Below are 23,393 nucleotides of genomic sequence, written 5' to 3' on the forward strand. Positions count from 1 at the left end.
GACATTAAAAAGTTACATTATTTGAAGCCCAGAGTTGTCAAGTTCTTTGGGATGGTGGTGGTGTGTGATACGGGAATACAGAGTTGATACAGCAGTATGGTTATCTACAAGGAAGCATTTGTACAATCAGTGTTACATGTTGCTGATTGTACAGTATTGACTGTAATTTATTGGACATTAAAGAGCTAGGTTATTTGGAGCCTCAAGTTGTCAAGTTCTTTGAGTTGGTGGTGTTGTGTGGTGCAGTGTTTTCTGGATAGTGATAGTCGTTACAATGTATAAAAATTCCTACCACGGTTCATATCTTAGAATCAAAACAACTACTTCAAAATTACTGGTCCTAAAAACATTTTGTATACCCTTTCCTGCATTGTGTAAGATTTTTCTTATAGCCATACCATGAGAAGCTTTATCTCACAATTTTACTGTTTGCAATAAGAAAACTGACCTGGACAATTTCCAAATAACCTTTCTGTGACGCTATATGTATTGGGTCATTATCATAACAATCACTGTCATTGACAAGTCTTTTGACTCTGGGATCTTGCAATAATTTCTGTAGAAAACAACCAGAGAATTACGTACTCTTTTCTAAGTAAGGATTAGTTTGAAAATATGGATATAACATTAACAAAGACTTTCTGGTCATAGAGACTAATCGTTATAGTAAGCCTGAACACTGACCTGCAACATCGCAACCTGTGGGCAGTCGAGACCAATAGCTCGTTGCCACATCATACAGACCTGTGACATGGCAACAAGCTATTGATCTCCACTGCCCATAGGTTGTGATGTTGCAGGCAAGCGTTCAGACCTTCTATGACAATTGGTCTCATTTAAGCCCATCATTAGTTTAAAAATAAGGGTATTACATTAGCAAAGACTTTCTGGTCATTATACCCATAAATCATAAAAATGTGAAATAGATTTGCAAGAAGACAATGTAGAGAATGTGAAAGCAGGAAATAAAATGAAACGACTTAAACAAAAATTCTTAGAAAAATAGAGAAGCCAAATACTTACTGTTAAAACACTAAGATGATTTTTCTCTGCAGCAAGAAATATAGCAGTCTTGTCATATTTATCCACAGCATTATAATCAGCCCCTTTCTTCAATAGGAGCTCCACTGTATCTACATTGCCATAGGATGCTGCTAACAGCAAGGGGGTGTAATTGTCTTTGTCCCTTTTGTTCACCTTCGCTCCCCTGAAACCAAAATAGACACAAGAGAATATGTCACAAAAAAAAAGACACACACAATAAGCCACGCTACACACTAAGAACTTCAGTGCGACTAACCTCTCGGCCAGAAAAGCTACAACTGGAACATGGTTCAGGGCAGCAGCTCTGTGTAGGGCAGTGGCCTGGTCATCGTTAAGGGCATCAATGCGGGCATTGCCCTCCACCAGCAGACGGGCTATACGGACATCCCCGGACTGTGCAGCCAAGTGAAGGGGATACATGAAATGCTTGCGTGGCTTGTTGACATCAGCAGCTGAAATATCACGGGTACTTAAAACAAAATACTTTCATTGTCTATTAACATTTCTCAGCATAGATTATACAAACTCCCTTGAGCACATGCTAAACTGTAAGAAAGTATAGAAATCAATTTTGGTAGCGATGGATAAGTATTCTAATAAATAAAGATTTGTGTGTACATTCTTGTTAAATGGAAGGAACAAGAGGTTAAATGAAGCTGTGTACAAAAAATAATCAAAATCTGGCTTAGTTAACAGCTACTAGATTCGTACAAATAGGAAGTTTTCATTTTTATTTAATGATCTTATATACAAAATTACAACTAAAAAGCACACTGAAAAAATCAATCTTTTAAAGATTAACTCTTTGTCTCTGGTACAGAGCTCCCACATTGATTTAAGCTGGCCCTAGTAGGTGGATTCGAGGCGTGGTGGCTGAGCTGTAAAGGTCTTGGCTTCTGAACCGGGGTCCCGGGTTCAAATCTTTGTGAAGACTGGGATTTTTTATGTCAGGATCTTTGGGCGCCTCAGAGTCCACCTAGCTTTAATGGGTACCTGATATTAGTTGGGGAAAGTAAAAGGCGGTTGGTCGTTGTGCTGGCCTCATGACACCCTCGTAAACTGTTGGCCACAGAAACAGATGTCCTTTACATCATCTGCCCTATAGATCCCTAGGTCTAAAAGGGGAACTTTCTTTATTGAAAACACCCCAATAGATACAAAGTCTACAAGGGGAATTTATTTTTATTAGGCAGATCAATGCTTGCATTTCTCTTTCTTTAAGTACAGGAAAAAAACAGATTTGTTGCGAGCAAAAGTCTCAGTACACAGGTGGTACTCACCTTTTTCTAACAAGACTTTGACCACTTCATAGTGACCATGATCCACTGCCACATGGAGAGGAGTGTTCTGTTCTATATCTATAGCACTGACCATCTGACAAAACAAAATTTTGTGATTTGAAACTTTAAAAAATCATGCTACAAAACAAAAGCTTGAACATTTGTACTCATGCAATAAATGTTGAATTTTCCTTCTGTTTACACCTAGTTTTGTTTCAAAATAAGAAAAAGTTATCACAATATTTATTATAGCTTTTATATAGCGCTACTTTCATGATTATAGCATGCTTAGAGCGCTTTTGGTCCAATCTCATTTGTGGACCAGTGGGGGGGAGGGGGTATCTAGGAGTTGGTTTTCCATGCTGCCTTTAGGCGCTCAGTAAACACAACTCTGCCCGAGTCGGGTGTCGAACCTCAAGCCCCCTTCTAGGTAGCCAAGCCAAGCCAAGTTCAAGCGCACTTGGCCTCTCGACCACGCTTCCCACATCAAAGTCTTACATTCACACCCCTTATACAATACTGCTTTTGAAGAATTCATATTTGTATCCATAAAATGTTTTCACTTTTATTTCAAATTGATTTTTTTTTTTAAAGTCAGTTTATAAATGGATTGTGTGACCACTACAATCTCAACCTTTTTATTTAACCAAATTACTCATTAAGCTGGAAAAACCCTGTAATCAATGGACCTCATTCACCAATCGTAAACAAACAACATTTAGCCATGTGGTTCTCTATCACTTCTATACAAATTACATAATTTTCATTGTTTTATCAATATTATCACGTGGCTAAATGTTGTTTGTTTACGATTGGTGAATGAGGTCCATTACCTATTCTCTGGAATAAAATTCACATCTGAACCTTCAATTTGTAAGACAAGCTTACTGTACTCAGCTATTTCTTCCAACATTATATTAAAATGTTTAAAACTCAATAACAGAAGGCCCTCATATTTATGTTGTGTCTAACCCATTATGTGAAAAAAAATAATAAAGTTCTCAAAACATTGCAATAAGCATTTTACAAAAGAAGCAAAAGAAGGCCTTTTAATATGGGTGTGGCAGTCTATGCTTGTATTAAATAAATAAATAAATTATGGCTTTTATATAGCACTACTTTCATGCTTATAGCATGCTCAGAGTGCTATGGTCCAATCTCATTTGTGGACCGGTTGGGGGGTATCTGGGAGATTTTTTCTATACTGTCTTTAGGCGCTCAATAATCACAACTCTGCTCAAGTAGGGTGTCGAACCTCGAACCCCTTTCATAGGTAGCCAAGCCAAGCCAAGTTCAAGAGTACTTAGCCTTTCAACCTCGCATCCCATGCTATACCCTGTACCTACAACAAGCTTACCTCAGACAATAGAATCCAGCCTGAGTCAGAGGTGGAGGCAGCCTCCAGCAGCAAGTTTACCAACTCAAAGTTGCCTCCACTGGCAGCATGGTGTAAGGGTGTGCACTGTTCCTTGTCTCTGGACATCAGGTTTGCCCCAGCCTCTATAAGCATGCGAGCTATCTCTAAGTGTTTGTACAAGGCTGCTGTGTGAAGTGGTGTAGAGCCCTGATTATCATTGGCCTAGACAACATCAAATGAGATACATTTTATTAAATTTGTGTTTTGTTTTAAAAGTTTTCGATGTTCCTTCAGAAATAAACTTCACAGTTTAGCCCGCCCCCAAGCCCCCCACCAATAAAAAACTGTGATAGAAGGACTTTGTTGCTGGTTATATCAAAAAGGAAAGAAAAGCAAAAACTAACATGCAAGTTTTTGGTAATATAAAAATACAAATGGCATCAATAAGAAGTTCAGATGTGAGTCCTTTCCTTGAGCAAGAACTAAAGATCAGATAAGAGTAGATCCAATTTTTAAAGGGCTCAGTAATTGTAAATAACTTTTGTAAGGTCAATTTGGGTTTCCCTATATTGTTGATATTTGAAATAAGTCACTTTTCAAAGACATGTAGTATATAGCAATGTATTTTTTCATATTAAAAAAATGTGTATTTGCTTTGTGCTTATGTTCCAAAAAGTAAGTAAAGTTCCCCTTTCAGACCTTGTGATCCATAGGGCCAGGGGCAGCCTTAGCAGTGTGCGGGGCCCTGAGCCATAAGGTGTCTTGTGCGGGGCCCTGAGCCATAAGGGTAAACTATACATACTGTACCACATAACGCTAACGGGCTAATCCGTCTCCAATGCTGTAACCATAACAATGCAGTATTTCCGCCTCTAAGCTGTGGGCCTTGCTTTTGTTACAAAACATATAACATTATGTAGGTACTGTTGGCCTATTTTTGGCCACTGAAGTGCATTATATACTGTATTGTAATTGTTCTGCATAAAAGATTTTTCTTTCAAGTTAAAAAAATAATCCCATGGCCGCACAATGTCTATGTAAAGTAGCCTATAGAACACTTAGGCTGAAGAAGCCACACAAAAGAGTTTATTTTGTATTTAAACATCGATGTCCAATCGGATTTTATTAGGAAAATGTGTAGTGATCAAGTTTGTGACAATAAAATCTCCGATTGCGGGGACCCCCTCAGGCACGGTGCCTGGGGCGGTTGCCCCACTTGCCACCCCCTGCATAGGGCAGATGATGTAAAGGTCATCTGTTTCTGTGGCACAAGGTAAATGGGGGTGTCTTACATCAACCGTGCTTGTTGCAGTCATGCAAGCACTTTATGTACTTCGAATGTAGCTCAAATTTCATTATGTGCTAGTGCTGTCTTCTATATTTTAACATGACCTGAGGAATTGAGTGCTCTAGATGCCAAGAGGAATGTATTCCTGAAGTTCATAATGCAGGAAAAACCTTTATATCCTGACCCTGCTGGTTAATTGGGAGGGGGGGGGGGGCAGGAAAGAAAAAATTGAAGGACACTGGTATATAGTATCTAGAATCAAGACATTGAAAAGAGAGAACACGCAATGACAATATTTTAAAAAATCTAAATCATTACTAATTGCATAACCTACATTTATTATGATTTTATCTTTGAAGAACAGAAGGTTGCTGCAGGCCACCTCGTTGCCTCTCATTGCGGCAAAGTGGAGGGGAGTCTGCCCAAATATGTCGGTGGCATTAATGTTTGCACCTTTGCTGATCAGGTACCTCACAATGCTGCCATCAGGGTCACGTTCTTGAAGGTCAGGCTGCGCTGGGCCTCCATTCATATCTATTTGCTAATTTAAGGACAAAAAAAAAAAAAAATAATAATTGGGTCATAATAAAATGAACTTTACAAAGTTACCATAGTCAAAAAATAATTGATTTGCAAAAGTCAGAAATAAATCGTGTTTGTTAAACAATGTTTAGAAATTGAACAGTACATTATCAGGAAGAGAAAATGAGTTTAAGCATGTCATTAAGATTATTAACGATTGAAGATTTCGGCAATCACTTGCTTATATTTTTAAAAATTGTATTACTAGTAGCTGTCAATAGATAGGTAATGATTAAGTGAAGAACCCAAATGAGCTAATAATGATTAATATATGTCACGCTATGTTTGTCCAAATAAAGAGAGTGAAAGATGTGAAACAATTAAATTAAGACAACACTTTTAAAAATTAACAAATTAGGCTAAATATGGGCAGTACTTTGTTAGAAAATCTGATTGCCTGGATTGAACCATTTTTAAATTATCTGAAGAAAAATATAATTTGTCAAATTTAATAAGTACAGATACTCCATTTACACACTAACATCTTTTGTTTTTTCATAAAGCTAGAAAGCAACTTAGCTAAGTCCCACACCATTCCATTGGTAAGCCTTTTTTCTTTGTTTATTATTTTTATATTAATACTTTTAGTAGAGATTCTCCATAAGTTTGAGAGAATGATTTAGTATCAAATACTTTTCTTAAATAACAGTAAAAGTAAATAAATAAAACAAACTATAAATGACAATGTTTGCAAATTAAAAAAAAAAATTATATGATAATAAAATATTTTTTTTTAGGAAATGACATGCTAAAAGAAGAGGCTTACAAAAACATAAGATAAATTTAACTTAATTAGAAAATGTGCAGTTCTTCTTTCATTAATAAAGTAAAAGTTTCAATTTAAAAATAATCTATACAAATTTAACAAGATGTATTTTATAATTTAATTTTTTTTTGGTGATAAGTTGCTTAATCAGGGCAGCTAAAATTGTGGTAAATTATAACAAAGAAAAAAACAAAATTCAAACAAGTAATATGAAGTTTAAAAATTATTTGTAAAAACATTTCTAAAATATTACTTTTTATTTTAAAAAAAAGCTCAAAGCAGCCAGAAGTTGCCATGCATCTTTACAACTTTCTTTCAAATCAATGTACAGTAATACAGAAAATCAGCCGACCAATTGTAGCAGACTAATTTCTGACATTCAAAGCTGAATATAATTCGGAATGAAAGGTATGAACATAATGAACAGGGGGAAGAACTCTTACAGTAAAATGCTATTTCCCTTTCGCATGGCCATATTAGTAAACACCTGTAGGTTTCAAGGAAAAATAAAAAAACATCGTGAAATCGTAAAAAAAAAACTCAAAAGTGCATATGATGCTATAGTGGATTAAAAGAATAGAGAACTAACTAAATCTGAAAATGGAGAGAAATTAGTAAGCCATATTTCTGTTATCAATAATATTAAAAAACAGTGGACCGCATGCAGTAATCTAGTAAACTATATGAAGATCTTATTTTTTTTAAAATAAACAAACTAAAATTTTTAAGAGGCATCAGCTTTAAAAAATGTTATGCAAGTGTTTTTTTTTTAGTAATGAAGCTTACTTATTGTAACAAAAATGTGTTACAAAATCTCAAATTATGGGATATTATTTTATTATATTCAAGTTATTGAGCTAAGTTTGAAATGTTATTTCTAAAAATTACTTTCACCAACAAAATTAGCTAATCCTTAAAAAAAAAATTAAGTACAGAAATAAAAACCATGTTTCCCTGGAATGCGTAAATAAAATTTAAAAAAATAGAAACCTGAAGCACTTGTTCGCTCTTTGCTGCAGCAAATGTCTGCAAGGAAGGAACCTGTCTGTTCTTTCTAACTCGGTTTGCTTTGATGTACTTCTGGTCCTCCTCATCCAGTGGGTCGATGTCATGTCCAGAAGTGGAATGCACCTTTGTAAGTGACAAGTTTTAGCCATTTAAAGTAAATGTGACTTCTGCAGAAATAGTTTGAATTAACACATACAAGGACTACAAATTTTCCTTGAAGTATTTGAGAAAAGGAAGTTTGGAGCAGTTGGCTGCACAAACAAAGAGTGTCAGATTTGACTACTGATAAAGAAAAAAATCCATGAGGCCACTAAACACAGATGGCTGACTCCATGACAATACTTTAGAAGAGTTGAGGGGAAAGTTATATAGTGTTCAAAGAAACTGCTGCACTCTACTTCACCTGCCCTAGTGAAACTTTATACCTTTTCTTGCAGAGTTCTTCACTAGATCTGTTCTAAATTAGAATTTTTAAAGTTTATCTTAACAAATCATGTATGTAATTAGCCATTTTGACAATTGGCTAAGCACTCTACTCTACTCTACTTCACCTGCCCTAGAGAAACTTTATACCTTTTCTTGCAAAGTTCTTCACTAGATCTGTTCTAAATTAGAATTTTTAAAGTTTATCTTAACAAATCATGTATGTAATTAGCCATTTTGACAATTGGCTAAGCACTCTACTCTACTCTACTTCACCTGCCCTAGAGAAACTTTATACCTTTTCTTGCAGAGTTCTTCACTAGATCTGTTCTAAATTAGAATTTTTAAAGTTTATCTTAACAAATCATGTATGTAATCAGCCTTTTTGACAGTTGGCTAAGCACTCTACTCTACTCTACTTCACCTGCCCTAGAGAAACTTTATACCTTTTCTTGCAGAGTTCTTCACTAGATCTGTTCTAAATTAGAATTTTTAAAGTTTATCTTAACAAATCATGTATGTAATCAGCCTTTTTGACAATTGGCTAAGCACTCTACTCTACTCTACTTCACCTGCCCTAGAGAAACTTTATACCTTTTCTTGCAAGTTCTTCACTAGATCGTTTCTAAATTAGAATTTTTAAAGTTTATCTTAACAAATGATATATGTAATCCGCCTTTTTGACAGTTGGCTAAGCACTCTACTCTACTCTACTTCACCTGCCCTAGAGAAACTTTATACCTTTTCTTGCAGAGTTCTTCACTAGATCGTTTCTAAATTAGAATTTTTAAAGTTTATCTTAACAAATGATATATGTAATCAGCCTTTTTGACAATTGGCTAAGCATAGTTAACACAAATAAAAAAACGGCACTACAAAAACATGAAGAATGAAGATAAGCGAGGTGGATGGAATAAAGGAGATAATATATAAAGTACACAGTAAAATGAATAAATCTTTTTTAAATTTCTAAACGATACATGCACCAACACTTACAAAACTAATACACTTCATGCAAGTTTGTAAACAGCTAAACAGCTTGGCTCTTAAATGGCTCCCATTATTTCAATTCAACTCTTCTTTCAAACAGTAAAAAAAAAAAAAAGTAAAGGTTTTTCTTTTCAGTTAGAGCAGATGATGTAAAGGCCATATGTTTCTGCATCTAATAGTTAACGAGGGTGTCATGTGGCCAGAATAACAACCAACCGCCTTTACTTTCCCCAACTAAAGTCAGGTACCCATTAGAGTTGGGTGGACTCAGGGGCGTCCAAAAAATCTTGAAATTCAAAATCCCAGGCTTCACAAAGCCAAGCGCTTTACTTCTCAGCCACCATTCCCTTGTTCTTTCAAATCACTTCAATAATAAAGGAAAAACTTTTTAAAATATGAGCAGCCATTCAACAATCACTGAAACTGTCAGTTAAGAGTTAAAAAAAAAACAAAAAAACACATAATAAATATGTTTAAATAGTTCAAAGGTCATACGCTTGTAGTTTTTCCAGCAGGAATCTTTCTTCTAGTCATTTTCTCTCTTCTGTATCTAGCAGCATGATGTAGTGGCGTGATTCTGTCTTCACCTCCAACAGCTTGGACGTCTGAAGTCAGAAACAAAAAAATGTTTGTTTAATGATCTAGAAATTTAAAAAGCTATTTCATAATAAAGAACATCTAAACAATATTGTGTAATTTGATTCAAACAAGTGACTAAACAAAAATGGTGTAATGTGATTCAGTCTTCTATCTACCATATCACAGATTTTTTATGTCATCATCCATTATTGTTTGTAACTGTCTTCTTCTTAAAAAACATTTTTATTACAAAATTTATATTATTAAAAAACAATGAAAGAGAAAGTAGATCGTGATAAATTATATACAAATGTTCATTAAGTGTCTTCAAAAAAAATATAATTCGGTATGAGATATATACTACTGAACTTTTTTATCCAGCTAGTAACTTTTTCCCAACTGAAAATTTCTGAGAGGTTAAGAACTAGTCCTGTATTTGAAATGAACTGTGTACGTAACACTGAACCAAAACTTACCAATACAAAAACACAACCTAATAAAAATACTCAGAAAGACAAAACGGCACATTTATTATTCCAAATGCTGAGACAAATTCTTATAAGTGCTCCTTCTTCCCTGATGCCATTATAGGATGGAACAGGTTGCATGGATCAGCCTTGAAAACCAATGACTTAGCAGAGTTAAAGTCTCAATTTAGCATGACTGCATTAGCATTTAGATACAGGTAGTACATAATATTTTCTTATCTTTAATAGTAATGCATAATTTATAAAAAAAAATTTGTCTAGTGATAAGCCAATTATTATCAGTGTTTTCTTTGAGACTGATATCTTGGGACTGATTCTTCATTTGGGACTACATTGCACAGGCTTAAAAGAAGTGGTCAGTATTTTCTGAAGCCATTCCAGGGCTTGTGCCTCTAGCTTTATTCTCAATAAAATTTACTTTTCACAAAAACATAATAAAAAGATCAAGGACTATATTACTTTTTGGCCTACCAATAAAGAAAATGAAAGCAATTCTAAAGTATAATTACTAACCTGCCCCAGCTTCTACAAGGACCTTGACCACCCCAAGGCTATTGTAACGAGCAGCATAATGAAGCGGAGTGATGTTGTCTTCATCAAACTGATTGATCTTCTTCTTCGCATTCAAGCCCATGCTCTTTAAAAGCACTCTCATGTTGGCCTCATCTCCATCTCTGGCGCACTGAAATGAGTAGACATGTTTTACTAACTATTCTATGCTCCTAGGTGTACAATTGTGTTAAGTTTGCTAACACTGACATACATTTCAAAGAAATTCGTTACTAAAACAGAATGACTCCAATTGACTGTAATAAACATTTTAAGGGAAAATAGGTTACAATAGAAAAGAAGTCCAAAAATTGTGTTGAGGGAGAATATTAACAAACATGACCCAGCAAAGAAAGGAGCTAAATGTTGTGTTTAAGACATACATTGTATTGAAAATTTCTTTTACTATTTTTTACCACATAATCACTAATCAAAATATCTATCAAATTCTTAAACACACAGCATTTTTCTCATTTCTGTGTTTATCACTGTGGTACAAAAAGAAAACCATAGTTCATATTACTTTTTTCCTAACAATGGTATTTTTTATTTTACTTGTCAAAGCAACTATGGATCATCGCAAAAAAATGAGATGAAAGCTATAGTCGAAATTTTATGCAGCTAATTTTAAAAGAACATCAGGCACTGATAAATTTATGATCAGAGACATTGCAGGTTCTGTCACTATGTGCTGCAAGTGGTCTAATGGTCACCAGCTCCTGATTTTTTCCCAGGGTTGACTCACAAAGTCTTCCCATATTTAGGTATAGCTGCAAGACAGCAGAGGTTTGGATTCAGAGTTTTTTTTCTCCGAGTTGGGTAGCCATTCAAGACTAATGGCTAACAAGCACCTCATGCCCAAAGCTTACTAGGTAAGGCACAATTTGCTCGCCTTTACCCCTTCTCCTGTCACACCCAATATCTGAGCCACACATGAAGACCAGGAGTTGGTCCAATAGTCATAGGCTATTAAAGAGTAAAGACATATGCCATTGAAAGCAATTTTATAGGCAGAATTTTACTGTATACTAATGGAAATAAAAATAAATTTCTATTTATGACCACTGCTCTAGTAGGTAATTATTTTATTTTGTTATTAAGTAATTAACATGTTACACTTCTCCTAACTCTATATTGATTAATTTGATAAAAGTTTTGACTAGGTCAATACAAAATTATACTAATATTTTAAGTTTTGAAATGAAATATAATTATCTTACAAGATCTGAATGTAAACTAAACAATACCAAAAAATTAAGTTTGGACAATGAAATAACAATTATATGTTATATTAAATAGAACTTATTAGTTGTAATTATACACTTAATTATATCAATATCTTAAGCTTTGACTATGCATGCACTCAAACACACACACATATGTACACATACATTCAAATGAGATTTGTCTAGTCAGACTAGAAAACTGATAAAACAAAGTACCTGATGCAGGGAGATGTTGAGCTGATAAAACAAAGTACCTGATGCAGGGAGATGTTGAACTGATAAAACAAAGTACCTGATGCAGGGAGATGTTGAACTGATAAAACAAAGTACCTGATGCAGGGAGATGTTGAACTGATAAAACAAAGTACCTGATGCAGGGAGATGTTGAGCTGATAAAACAAAGTACCTGATGCAGGGAGATGTTGAGCTGATAAAACAAAGTACCTGATGCAGGGAGATGTTGAACTGATAAAACAAAGTACCTGATGCAGGGAGATGTTGAGCGCCCCAATACTCTCACTCTGCTTCATCTTGCTGTCTCCTGGGTGCATCACATAATCCGCCATCATTTCTAGCACATTGTCTTCATCATCCAGTGAGTCAGCAGAGTGACGTCTTCTGAGATGGTGTGCAATCTTGGAAGGAATACTGCTTCCAGGTATCTTTTTCCCCATCATATTTGAAGTTACAGTGGTTTAATTTAGAAGGTAGTCCCTGCTGAGTTCAATATAAAGGCATTAATTAAACAATATTTTCCAAAGTAACTGAAAGATATCACAAATCATTAGTTTGTAGGTATGTTTAGCAAATCTGTGAGTCTTAGAATACTCAGCTACCTGACTAGAAATAGAACTCATTGAAAAATACTGTCAAGATAATTTTTTATTATTAAATGTAAAAAAACAACAAAGAAATGATAATCATTTTCATAGGGAAAAGAAGGAAAATGATATTGTTTCTGTAGCTGGTGAGACTATTGAAAAAGTGCAAACTTTTAAATACTTTGGTACTATCCTAGACAATAAACTAAATTTTACTGCAAATACTGATTATAGCAGCAAAAAGGGGCAGCAAAGATTACAACTACTGAGAAAACTGTCCTCGTTTAATGTTAGCGAAAAGGCCTTGGCTATGTTTTATCATGCTCACATCTGCAATATTTTAAGTTTCAATATCACTGCCTGGTATGGCAACCTGAGCATTAAAAAGTAAAAGTAAACTTCATAAAATCCTAAATGCTGCTGGTTGAGTCATTGGCAAAAAAACAAACCCCATTTGGGCAGCTGTTTGAGACAAATATCCTTTAAAAAGCTAAAAAGATTCTAGAAATAAAGAATCACCCTTTGGGTCAGGATTTTGTGATTTTACCATCATAAAAGAGATACAAGACACAGATAGCAAAGACAAACAGACATAAACACTCTTTTGTTCCTCTGGCAATCAAATCATTAAATAGAAACAATCTGATATAAACTTTTCACATGTAAATTATGAGTGAGTCTGGTGTGAATGTACATTTTGTTTTTTTATAGTTATAATGTTTCGTCTTGTGTAATGCACAAATTGTAAGACAAATTTCCTTACGGCCAATAAAGATTATTATTATTATTATTATTAAAGAGTTTAATTTTGAATTCAAAAGAAGTATAGAATTCCAATTGAGATGAGAAGTATTTGCAAAATGCTAACCTGTAAAACTTTATCTCAAGTAATCCCTTTAACGAAATGATCACAAAAGAGACAGCTATTTATAGTTTAGGAAATTCCTGACTTGCGTTTCCTGAGCTTGTGATTTGTAGTGCGTGATAACTGTGATGTGACCATGGCAACTTTAAAGTTCTCTACAAGCTATTATTATCTCTGAAGTTAGCACAAAATGTTACTTTCTTAAAATATTGTTTTCTCTTGTTTGTGATGAATTATAAACTATTTACACAAATTCTGAAGGCGCAGTGGCTGAGCGGTAAAGCGCTTGGTTTCTGAACCGAGGGCTCAGGGTTCAAATCCTGGTGAAGACTGGGACTTTCTGATCTTTGGGCACCTCTGAGTCCACCCAGCTCAAATGGGTAACTGACATTAGTTGGGGAAGGCAGTTGGTCATTGTGCTGGCCACATGACACCCTCATTAACCATTGGACACAGAAACATATGACCTTTACATCATCTACCCTATAGATCACAAGGTATAAAAGGGAAACTTTACTTAACACAAGTTCTAGAGAAAATGGTTAAAGCTGAGTTAAGTATTTGTAAAGGGTGTTCAATCAGGCTGGATACCAGGAAGTGGAAGGAGAAACAGGAGTCTAATCAGGGGACCCAACAGAAGTGGGACCTCTTCATACCTTTTTTTTTATGTATCGAATTTGAAGATTTTTGGCAGAAGAGACAACAAGTACCCAGCTGTCTGTTGCCCCAAATATTTACTGTGGTAGGATTGGTTCAACACCTCAATGAAAAACTATTGATCTAGGATTATAAAAACCTTACCAATAATAGTCTACTTTTACAACTAACAGTGGAAATTTAACAAAAATATTTCACAGGTGACAGCTAAGATCTGTATGATGATAATGTGTGCTGTGTTTGTCTCTTTGACTTTCCTAGTAACTGTCTAAAGATAGGCTTAAACACTCACACAAGCACAAACCTGCTACAAAAACGATGTAAGCACATTAAAGAATAAACAGAGTCAAAGTGTAGGCTAGATTTGTGTGTTCAAGCAATTATTCTATGTAACAGCTGGTAATAATCTTCACATCAAAAAAAAAAAATTAAACATTAATTGCAAGGGGGAAGACAGAATCTAGTTCAGATGTGGGAGGCTGGATAATATTGAAACAAATGTAGAAAAAGATTTGACTTGATTTAGAAAGAAATGAAAATTTGAAGACAATGTGGCAAAGTGGTTGAAAATTAAGCTGCTTACAGAATTTATTGAATTAAATAGGGTTTTATAAAAATAATAACAGACTATTTTGGGCTCATTTTTTTTAAATTACTTCCCTTATAAGAAACAATTTAGTTAGGCCTAGCCTTCTCTTCTGTAGTAAATTCTGCCTATGGTTAGACATAGATGCAGTTATATTATAAAAATAACAGCTCTCATAGAGTTATAGTATGCTAATACAATTAAGTACTTCTTAAGAGTTTCTGGTTAATTTCAGGCATGTTTATGGGCCCGAAAATGTAGCAGAATGGAAACAAAATTAATAATCACAACAAAAGTCCAAACTTCAGTGCAGGGGGCAACAACTTTCCCTAGACATCTTCACTCTAGAGCAGTGGTTCTCAACCTTTTGAGCTCCTCGACCCCTTAATACAATTTTAAACAAGACGGCGACCCCAACCATACAATCTTTTTCGTTCATTGGCTGAGGTAAATGTGATTTACCTGATTAGATCATCTCCATAGAAATATTTCATCCCGCAATGGCGTTACGATGCAATTAATCGACAGTAATTTCGGTTGTTGAAAAAGTATACTGCAACAACGAAATGTGGTCCGAAAACAAATATTTTCAAAGAATTATAAAAGTGAAAAGAAAGAAGTAACTACCAATAAAAATCATGTCTACTTTCATTTCATACATTCACTTAAGTGTCATTCGTATCCCCTGGCTATTTGTCAGTGTTCTTAGATCTATCTCTATTACTCCCACTTTTTATTTTATTGATACTTGACGATCGTTTCATAATTTGTCCAGTAATAATATAATCTGAATGATTTTCCAAACCTACTTCATCTAAAAGTATAAATGTATTTCGACTATAGAACACATATGCTTGTTACAACACGTTAGAGACACACAGAAATATATTTAAAAAAAAAACAACTTCCGATGAAAATAGCCCCCCACCCAAAAAAAAAATATCTTAGCGACCCCTCGCAAATAGTCATTCGACCCCTAAAGGGGTCGTGACCCACAGTTGAGAACCCCTGCTCTAGAGGCAATTTATTTTTCCACAGTGTACTAAGAGCGTTCCATACCTTTGAGCAGGAACATAATATAAAGAGAAGAGGGGCAAACGATTGGAAAAAATGAATAAATGGCATTCAGGAAATGTCGTATTTTTTAAAATAAATATATGCTTCCCAATCTGAGCGCATGCTTACCTTAGAGTAAATATATGTAAGAGCTTTTCAAGACCTTGCTGTCCATGAGACATTTAATGTGACCTGTTTGTGTTACGAAAACAAAAAACATATCATTTCTTTCTTTGAAAGAATGGTAAATGGATTATAAATAAAAATTCAAGATCTATAGTTCGGGCTCGGTGGCTGAGTGGTTAAGCACTTGACTTTCGGAGATGATTCCTGGGTTTGAATCTCTGTGAAGACTGGGATTTGAATTTCTGGATTTTTAGGAGTCCACCCAACTCTAATGGATACCAGACTTTAGTTGGGGAAGGTAAAGGTGGTCATTGTGCTAGACACATGACACCCTGCTCTCATTAACCATTGGCCAAAGAAACAGATGAAAGTGGGAACTCTTGCTGATTAGAGAAACAGATGACCTTAACATTATTTGCCGTATAGATAGCAAGGTCTGCAAGTGGGAACTCTTGCTGATTAGAGGGGAAAACATGCTGCATTTCCACTTCTATCACCAGGAAGAATTTTTTCTGCTATACAGAACACATAAAAATTATGTTGGCAACTCTATTTCATAACAGACTCGCTTTAGTGGAATTTCATTACGTAATTTTAATTTTAAATATGTGTTAAATTAATATAACTAACTGAAAAATTAAACCTGTGTTAAACCTGTATGTGTATTATCTATAGATCCAAACTAGACTCTTTAGTAAATCTGGTCTAGTGTAGTCTAGAACTAGATTAGAATAAAAAAAATAGATCTCTTGATCCATAAATTACAGATTTACGTACAATCTACGTTATTATATAATAGGATGTGTGACACTGGTAATGGTAGATTAACAAAAATTATCTGAATTGAACGTTAGCAAAAGCATACAAGCATGGATTCTAAACTTTCTCATCAAACGCCCACAATATGTAAAAGTGAACGGGTATGTGTCAGGCACGAGAAAACTTAGCACTGGAGCGCCGCAGGGGTGCATCCTGTCACCAGTATTGTATACCATATACACAAATGACATTCAGAGTCTATCAGCTGACACTCCCATCATAAAATTTGCTGACGACACAGCAATCGTTGGCCTTAGTGCAGGTGACGAAAATATGTACCATTCAACAATTAACACCTTTTACGAATGGTGTATAGATAACTTTCTAATTTTAAATGTTTAGAAAACTAAAGAAATGATTATTGATTTTAGGAAAAACAAAGACCATATTGCTGAAATTCAGATAAACAACCAAACCATAGAACAAGTACAAGAATATAAATATCTAGGCACAACTATCAACAACAAACTGAAATGGAGTAAACACTGTCAAAATCTATACACGAACATTCACCAGCAACTCTTCTATCTCAGAAAGCTAATCAAACTTTTCTACACAGCAACCATCAGCAGTCTTATTAAGTTTTCCATCACCTGCTGGTATGGTAATACTTCACTGGCACAAAGACTTGAATAAATAGACTAATTAAAAAAGCATCTTATATCACTCAAGTACAGCTACCATGATCTTGAAGAGATTTTCCAAGAAAGATGCCTTTCCAAATCATTCACATTCTTAAAGACAACCTGCACCCATTAAACCAATGTTATATAAGATCTGAAAGAAATGGTCATCTCCTTTCCATTAGGACTAAAACTGAAAGAACCAGATCAGGCGTGGGCGGCATAATATCGCCTATAATATAATAATAATTAATAATTAATATAAGAATTAGTGTTATTAGTGATAATTAGTCTTACTCACTAGTTAACAATGTCATGATAATATGATTCAATTTTTCAATGATTACAACATGAAAATTAATACATTAAATTAATCATTTAAATCATTATGATTATAAACTATTTATATTATAAATTAAATGATTATAATTTAATAATTACATAAAATAATACAATTATACATGTCCATTGCCATTGCAAAAAATTGAAACTGAAAGACCAATGAATCGATGATTACATTTAAATCATGTGTAGACACTAAACACACTAAATTCTATCTCTCTAGATCTAGCCTAGAATCTACATCTAGTCTAGAGTCTAGATATAATTTAATTTTAATCTATTTGTTTGTTGTGCTTTGGCTTTGTGAGTCCAGTGTTGACGTTTTGTAACATCACAGACCTATATTTAATAGCCGTATACTAAATGTATGTAGACACATACTGACATAGGCTATATTTAGGTCATTGATGACTCAATCTGAATCAATAGCCTGTTTGTAATCTATCGAATCAAGTGTTTACATTTAAATTAAGATGTTCTGGTGATCTTATTTTTATTTCAAAATGAACAGATGTTTTAAAATAATTTTTGTTTGATTTTATTAATTTAGGCCAAGACTAGTTCTAGAATTAGATATCTTGATTATAATCTAGATCAGTAGATTTACTAGATTTAGACCAAATGTAATACTTTGGCCTAATTAGACTACTTTAGTTTAGTCAGGAGGGGCTAATTAACCTTGGCTCGCTTCACAGCTTTTTACATCCTATCATGCAGACATCATGAGAATAAGTTACTGAAGCTCAGAAATTCAGCTATAACGCTCTGTCGAAAACTCCTCTTGGGAGAGCTTACAACAATTTCCCTTATCTGACAAAAAAAAAAAAAAGGGTTGGGGAGGCGAATCTTAAATAATACAGACGTTACTTCAAAAAAAGAAGATGATTACGTCCTACGCGTCAATCACTGAATGTGTACTATTCTGGTATGGATGGCCGTATCTAATAAAAATTTGACAATCAATTGTATAAACATGATGTTAAGTATGTTTCTAATAAATATCTAGGGATAAACGTCACAAATAGCGATATTTTAAAATAGTGTAATAACTTACGGGAGGCAACCCAACGAGGCAAAGATGTTTATTTACAGGACTTCACTAGTAGGCCCACATAAAACAACATCTATCTTTAGCATTCATGTCTGGCCAATACATATATTATGACTTCTCTGGCTCTCTGCTTACACTTGACTATTCCTAAGTGAGACTTGTGAATCAGATTTAGCATGTATTTACGTAAGCTTGGTGGCATGACTATTCTCAGACCTTTGTATATAATACCATCAGAAGTTGATAACTGGTCTCTTGAATCCCAATATGGCCTGGCTTCAATTGGAGTCTCGCTTCTTGTGTCTGGCCAACCAGTCATAATTACTTCCCGAAGCATTGAAAGTTCTTTGCTTGTACAGTCTTGAATTTCGCATCACTTACAGAGATCATATACACTGAATCATCTGTAAATTCACATGTCTGCGTATCGTTGCAGTTCGTTGTAGTAGTCCTAAACATTCTGCTGTGTCACCACTCAAAATGTTCTCTTCACTATAAGGTCTACTACCTCAAACCTTGCTTTCACCTCTTGCTCTTGGATATTATTTTTCAAAGGTAGCACTAGCACCACTGCTCCTTACAGTCTTAGTAACATGATTAGTGTACAACTTGAGTGACTTTAAATTGCTAAATAAGCAAGTTTTACTTTGTCTTTGAGCTTTTCAAACTCTGACTTGACAAGAATGTTACACCTTGCACCAGTGTCGATACGGAAAATTAATGTCTTATCATGTACTACTAGTTTTACAGTCCACTTGTCGTCAACGATATTGATTTTCTCAATTTTACCCTATTTATACTGACTAGTTGCAGTACTAACAGGTACAACATTTTCATCACTGTGGCTGTCATCTTCATCAGATTGACGTTGCGTCTTTTTCTGCACATTTGAAACCAGTGGTTTTTCTTCTTGCAGAAATTGCATGTGGTTCCTATTGCTGGACATTTTCCATTTTCGTGGTTCTTGCCGCATTTACTACATAATTTATTTGAGTTGTCTTTAGACTTCTGCTTGAGTGCATTGTATGACTGTCTCTTGATTGTTAGAACTTCTTGGCCCCTAAACATTTTCACTTGGCTTTGCGACATCTCATATTGTTGTCCAATATCTATAGCTTTGCTAAGGGTCAACTTCTATCCCTGATCAAGTAGTCTTAACAGTACCTTTTCGTGTATAATCAATAAGCATATCATCTGGATTGTCATACTCCCAGTCCATAATGTGAAGCTTTAGGTCTTTAACAAAGTTATCAAAACTTTCTCCTTCTTCCTGCTTTCTCTTATACGCTCTAAATCTAGACACTCTTCTTATGTAGTCTTCTATTTTCTTTAATAGCTATTGCGGATCTCCCTCTTCACTATCAGTAATATTTAGAGTTTTGTAAGCTTCACGGCCTTGTTGACCTACCCACATTCCCAGCCATCCGGCTTTTTGTTTGCTATCGGCACCAGCTAACGGTCCTTTGAATAAAGTTCACCTGCTGTTGAAACCTTAAAAACTCTTGATACAGATCTTTAGCATTCTAATTCAAGATTGGTTGCTCAAAATAAAAAGAAGCCATTATTAGATTAATTAATAAAAACCTTTGTCTGGACAGCTTTTTAAGTTTTACTCTGACACCATGTAGAATATTCGTATTACACAAATAACAAACTAGTGTTTAAGAGGGAAGACATATATTATAAAGGAACTCCATTTATTACGTAAACACAAGCGGTGTTGCACTGACGCGCTAGTGTGCAAATGTACTTATAATACCAATATGTTCTCTATTATCCCGAAGGCAAAGTCAAATTCGTTGTTTCTGTCTTGGCCTTTGTTGGGGCCCGTATTTACAAATTCACCCGAGGACAACCAAGGCAACGAATCAGAAATGGTCTTCAGGCTTTCAAGGTTTGAGTTCTCGTCAAAGGAACTGACAGATAAACAAAGGTCTTTAAGGTCCACAGCAGCTAGCTTGGACACAGACCCAACGTTGTTTTGATCTGTTCGGCTCATTGAGGTACTCGTTGCAGGAACACCAGGAACAAAAGCTTCAGGCATATAACAGACTTCTCTTGTTTCTTCATTTGTTTCTTTCCTTTCGATTTGATACATCCCATTGTGGTCGTCGCAGCAATAGTTGTCACGTTTCTCGTCTTGAAACTCACACCCGCAAGACCTGCCCACAACACAGTCACAGATGGCACTCCAATCCCCAGCGCCCCCTTCACCACTGTTTGCATCGTATTAGTTTCAAAATCAACTACCGCTAGAAAAGAAAACAAACAAACAAAATTCGAATGGATTCATACGATGTGAATGTGTGGAATTTGCACCGTATTGGTTTCAAAATCAACCACCCCTAGAAAAGAAAAACAAACAAACTTCGAATGGATGGTTTTGAGGTCATACGATGTGAATGTGTGGGCATTGCACCGTATTGGTTTCAAAATCAACCATCGCTGGAATCCGCTATCGGAATAATTTAAATCGGCACTCGCTGAACCTCCAAGAAAACATTTAACATTTATATTTCATTTATTCTTGACAAAAAATGTTTAGTATGGGGATCGAACCCTAGACTTGCGTGTCAACAACCAGTCATTCTAATATTTGCAGCATTTTGTTTTTGAAATAAATGATTCAGTCTTTTACACTACCTAGATCTGCATGTGTCTAACATGTTGGTTTTAGAATCTATTTTATTTCTTTTCTGTTCTGAAACAGATATTGTTAAATCTGAGTTAGTGCTTTTGGAGATTTCTGAGATTATGGCCTCATGACCAATCTACTCGCTGTCTCGCGCCCCCAGCCCCCCTCCCCACCTCCGAGGTGCTGTCGGTGATAACGTTTATATAGAAACTTAACGTGTAGGAAAAAAGGTTGGTTGCCACCTAAAGCTAACGAATTACTCCTGCCTGAGGGAGAAGGAAAACTCAGAATTCAAACCTCTGCTGCCTCCAGGTAAATATGATTTTCATATCAAGGCATATTTGACATGGGATACAGTCCGCGCTTTTTTAAAGACACCATTTCGTCAGCGCTACTTTGTTGTACGAAATTTTAGCATGTAACCCAATTTCAGTTATGTGTGCTTCTTAAAACAAGATTAATTCTAGGCAGTTATATTTATTATTCAAGTCTATCTTTGTTCGTCCATCCTCGGTATGAGCGTGAAAAGAACACGTAATGTTGCTGTCTCTTTGTTTAAAGTCTAAAACTATAAAATCAAATAGATCATGTTCACGTCGGATCTATTCAGACAAGGGTTAGCAGGCAGGACCTTTTGCTTTGATTGTAAGCTATCGCAGCAGTGCCGGATTTAAGGGAGGCAGAATAGAGACGGTACGCTTTGAGTAAAGACTCGACGAGCATTTTCCCTGTAAATAAAACTTTTAACGGTTTACTAAAGCGATATCCAGTTCTTTCAAGACCGTCTTAAAAGCTGTGCGGACTAGCATGTGTGTTATAATTCTTGATTGGAGAATAACAATTTATCCAATGTGATAGAAGTCTGCGTGAAAGCACAAACAGTAGAGACTGAATTAGACATAGCTTAAGTAACTATAAAGACAGGCTCGAGCTAAATGGGAGATGGCATAAACACGGCTTGGTGTTGGAAATCAAGTGCCAGTGCTTCTTGTGACTAAATTAGAGACATCTAAAAGCACGGGATAAAACGATATTGTTAATTAATATATATTCGTTTTAAAACACATTAGGAAGTAATATGTAAGCATGTAGTTTAAACATTGGATTATTGATGTTAGATTAAATTTTAATTTCGGTGATGGCCAGAGACGGTAGATCGATACGACGTAACCACTGCCTGCTACATAAGTAAATAACACACCAGTACTGCGAGGACTGCCTGCTACACAAGTACATATAACTCTAGTACTCCGGGTTCAAGAACATCTTAATGGGCTCCTCTACAGCTAATAAGACAAATTTAGTGTGTGACAAAAAATGAGTAATCTAAATGTAAAGACATTCCAATATAAAGATCGTACTTTTTAAAAAAAAAGTAATTATGTTATAACGTTTGATTCAGTTAGGACTGCATATAAGTAATAGTGTCTTAAAAGTCAATGTTTTTACAACTTCTTAACAGAGTTAAACGACTTAAAAGTGTTTCAAATGAACAAACAATTGTTCTTCCTAAGTTCTAATGTGGGCCCAACTGGTCTTGAGCCATGGGCCCAAGTGTAACGAGCTCCTTTGCGCCATGGTTGCTACGTCACAGCTGTGGGCCCCTATTGCTTGTGGGCCCGGGTTTATTGAACCCCTTCTCGCCATGTATACTACGCCACTGGTCGTATAAGTCTTTTAGCGAGTCTTTGATAGTTTTCAGAAGCTCGCCGATATCTGGATCCACCTCAAACAAGTAAGTTTTCGGATCCTCGCTCGTCTAGCCGTTTCATAGATGTCATTTGAAATAAGCTCCTACCTATTGCCTCCGTTGAGTCGCCCAATCCCACTTCCAGACACCAATGTAATAACTTAAGGGAGGCAACCCAACGAGGCAAAGATGTTTATTTACAGGACATTACAAGTAGGCTACATAAACAACATCTATCTTTAACACAGTCTCTTACATATCGTCTCTGGATTTTGGCGGAAATCGTTCTTCTTCTTCCTAATGTAAACATCCTTCCTAGTCTATAGTTTCTAGAAGTGCGCACATTCTGCACTAGCTTGGATTGCGGTGCGCATGGTAGGGTTATAACAATATAATTTACTTTGAAACAATAAATAAATAGTAAAATAAAATAGCTATAGATAAAGAGAATAGGGATTTGGTTGATTGGAGGAGGGGGGGGGGGAGACACACTAGATGAGCTAATACGTATCACGTACCGGGTGACACCAAGCCTAGTGACG

At 35.3% G+C, this 23,393-nt stretch overlaps 1 protein-coding gene across 5 annotated transcripts in view; it reads right to left on the bottom strand.

The window, feature by feature from the left end:
- LOC106078451 (transient receptor potential cation channel subfamily A member 1 homolog) overlaps nucleotides 1-17,894 on the bottom strand; it is a 35,237-nt gene extending 17,343 nt beyond the window's left edge. The window contains exons 1-12 of one of the 5 annotated variants that reach the window (XM_056033838.1): nucleotides 17,651-17,894; nucleotides 15,695-15,757; nucleotides 12,063-12,294; nucleotides 10,319-10,487; nucleotides 9,234-9,343; nucleotides 7,308-7,448; nucleotides 5,304-5,510; nucleotides 3,682-3,903; nucleotides 2,325-2,418; nucleotides 1,301-1,496; nucleotides 1,024-1,207; nucleotides 449-556 (exon numbers count right to left, since the gene is read on the bottom strand). In XM_056033838.1, the coding sequence (XP_055889813.1) occupies nucleotides 449-556; nucleotides 1,024-1,207; nucleotides 1,301-1,496; nucleotides 2,325-2,418; nucleotides 3,682-3,903; nucleotides 5,304-5,510; nucleotides 7,308-7,448; nucleotides 9,234-9,343; nucleotides 10,319-10,487; nucleotides 12,063-12,257 (1,626 nt within the window). In that variant the 5' untranslated portion in view covers nucleotides 12,258-12,294; nucleotides 15,695-15,757; nucleotides 17,651-17,894. Of the gene's footprint in view, nucleotides 1-448; nucleotides 557-1,023; nucleotides 1,208-1,300; nucleotides 1,497-2,324; nucleotides 2,419-3,681; nucleotides 3,904-5,303; nucleotides 5,511-6,760; nucleotides 6,805-7,307; nucleotides 7,449-9,233; nucleotides 9,344-10,318; nucleotides 10,488-12,062; nucleotides 12,298-12,582; nucleotides 13,130-15,694; nucleotides 17,415-17,650 lie in introns of those variants that run through there. The other 4 variants (XM_056033837.1, XM_056033841.1, XM_056033839.1 and 1 more) reach the window with 4 other exon arrangements.
- Between the last annotated feature and the right edge of the window lie 5,499 nt (nucleotides 17,895-23,393).

The sequence above is a fragment of the Biomphalaria glabrata genome, chromosome 6, assembly GCF_947242115.1.
Source record: "Biomphalaria glabrata chromosome 6, xgBioGlab47.1, whole genome shotgun sequence".
In the NCBI taxonomy this organism is placed as follows: Eukaryota; Metazoa; Mollusca; class Gastropoda; family Planorbidae; genus Biomphalaria; species Biomphalaria glabrata.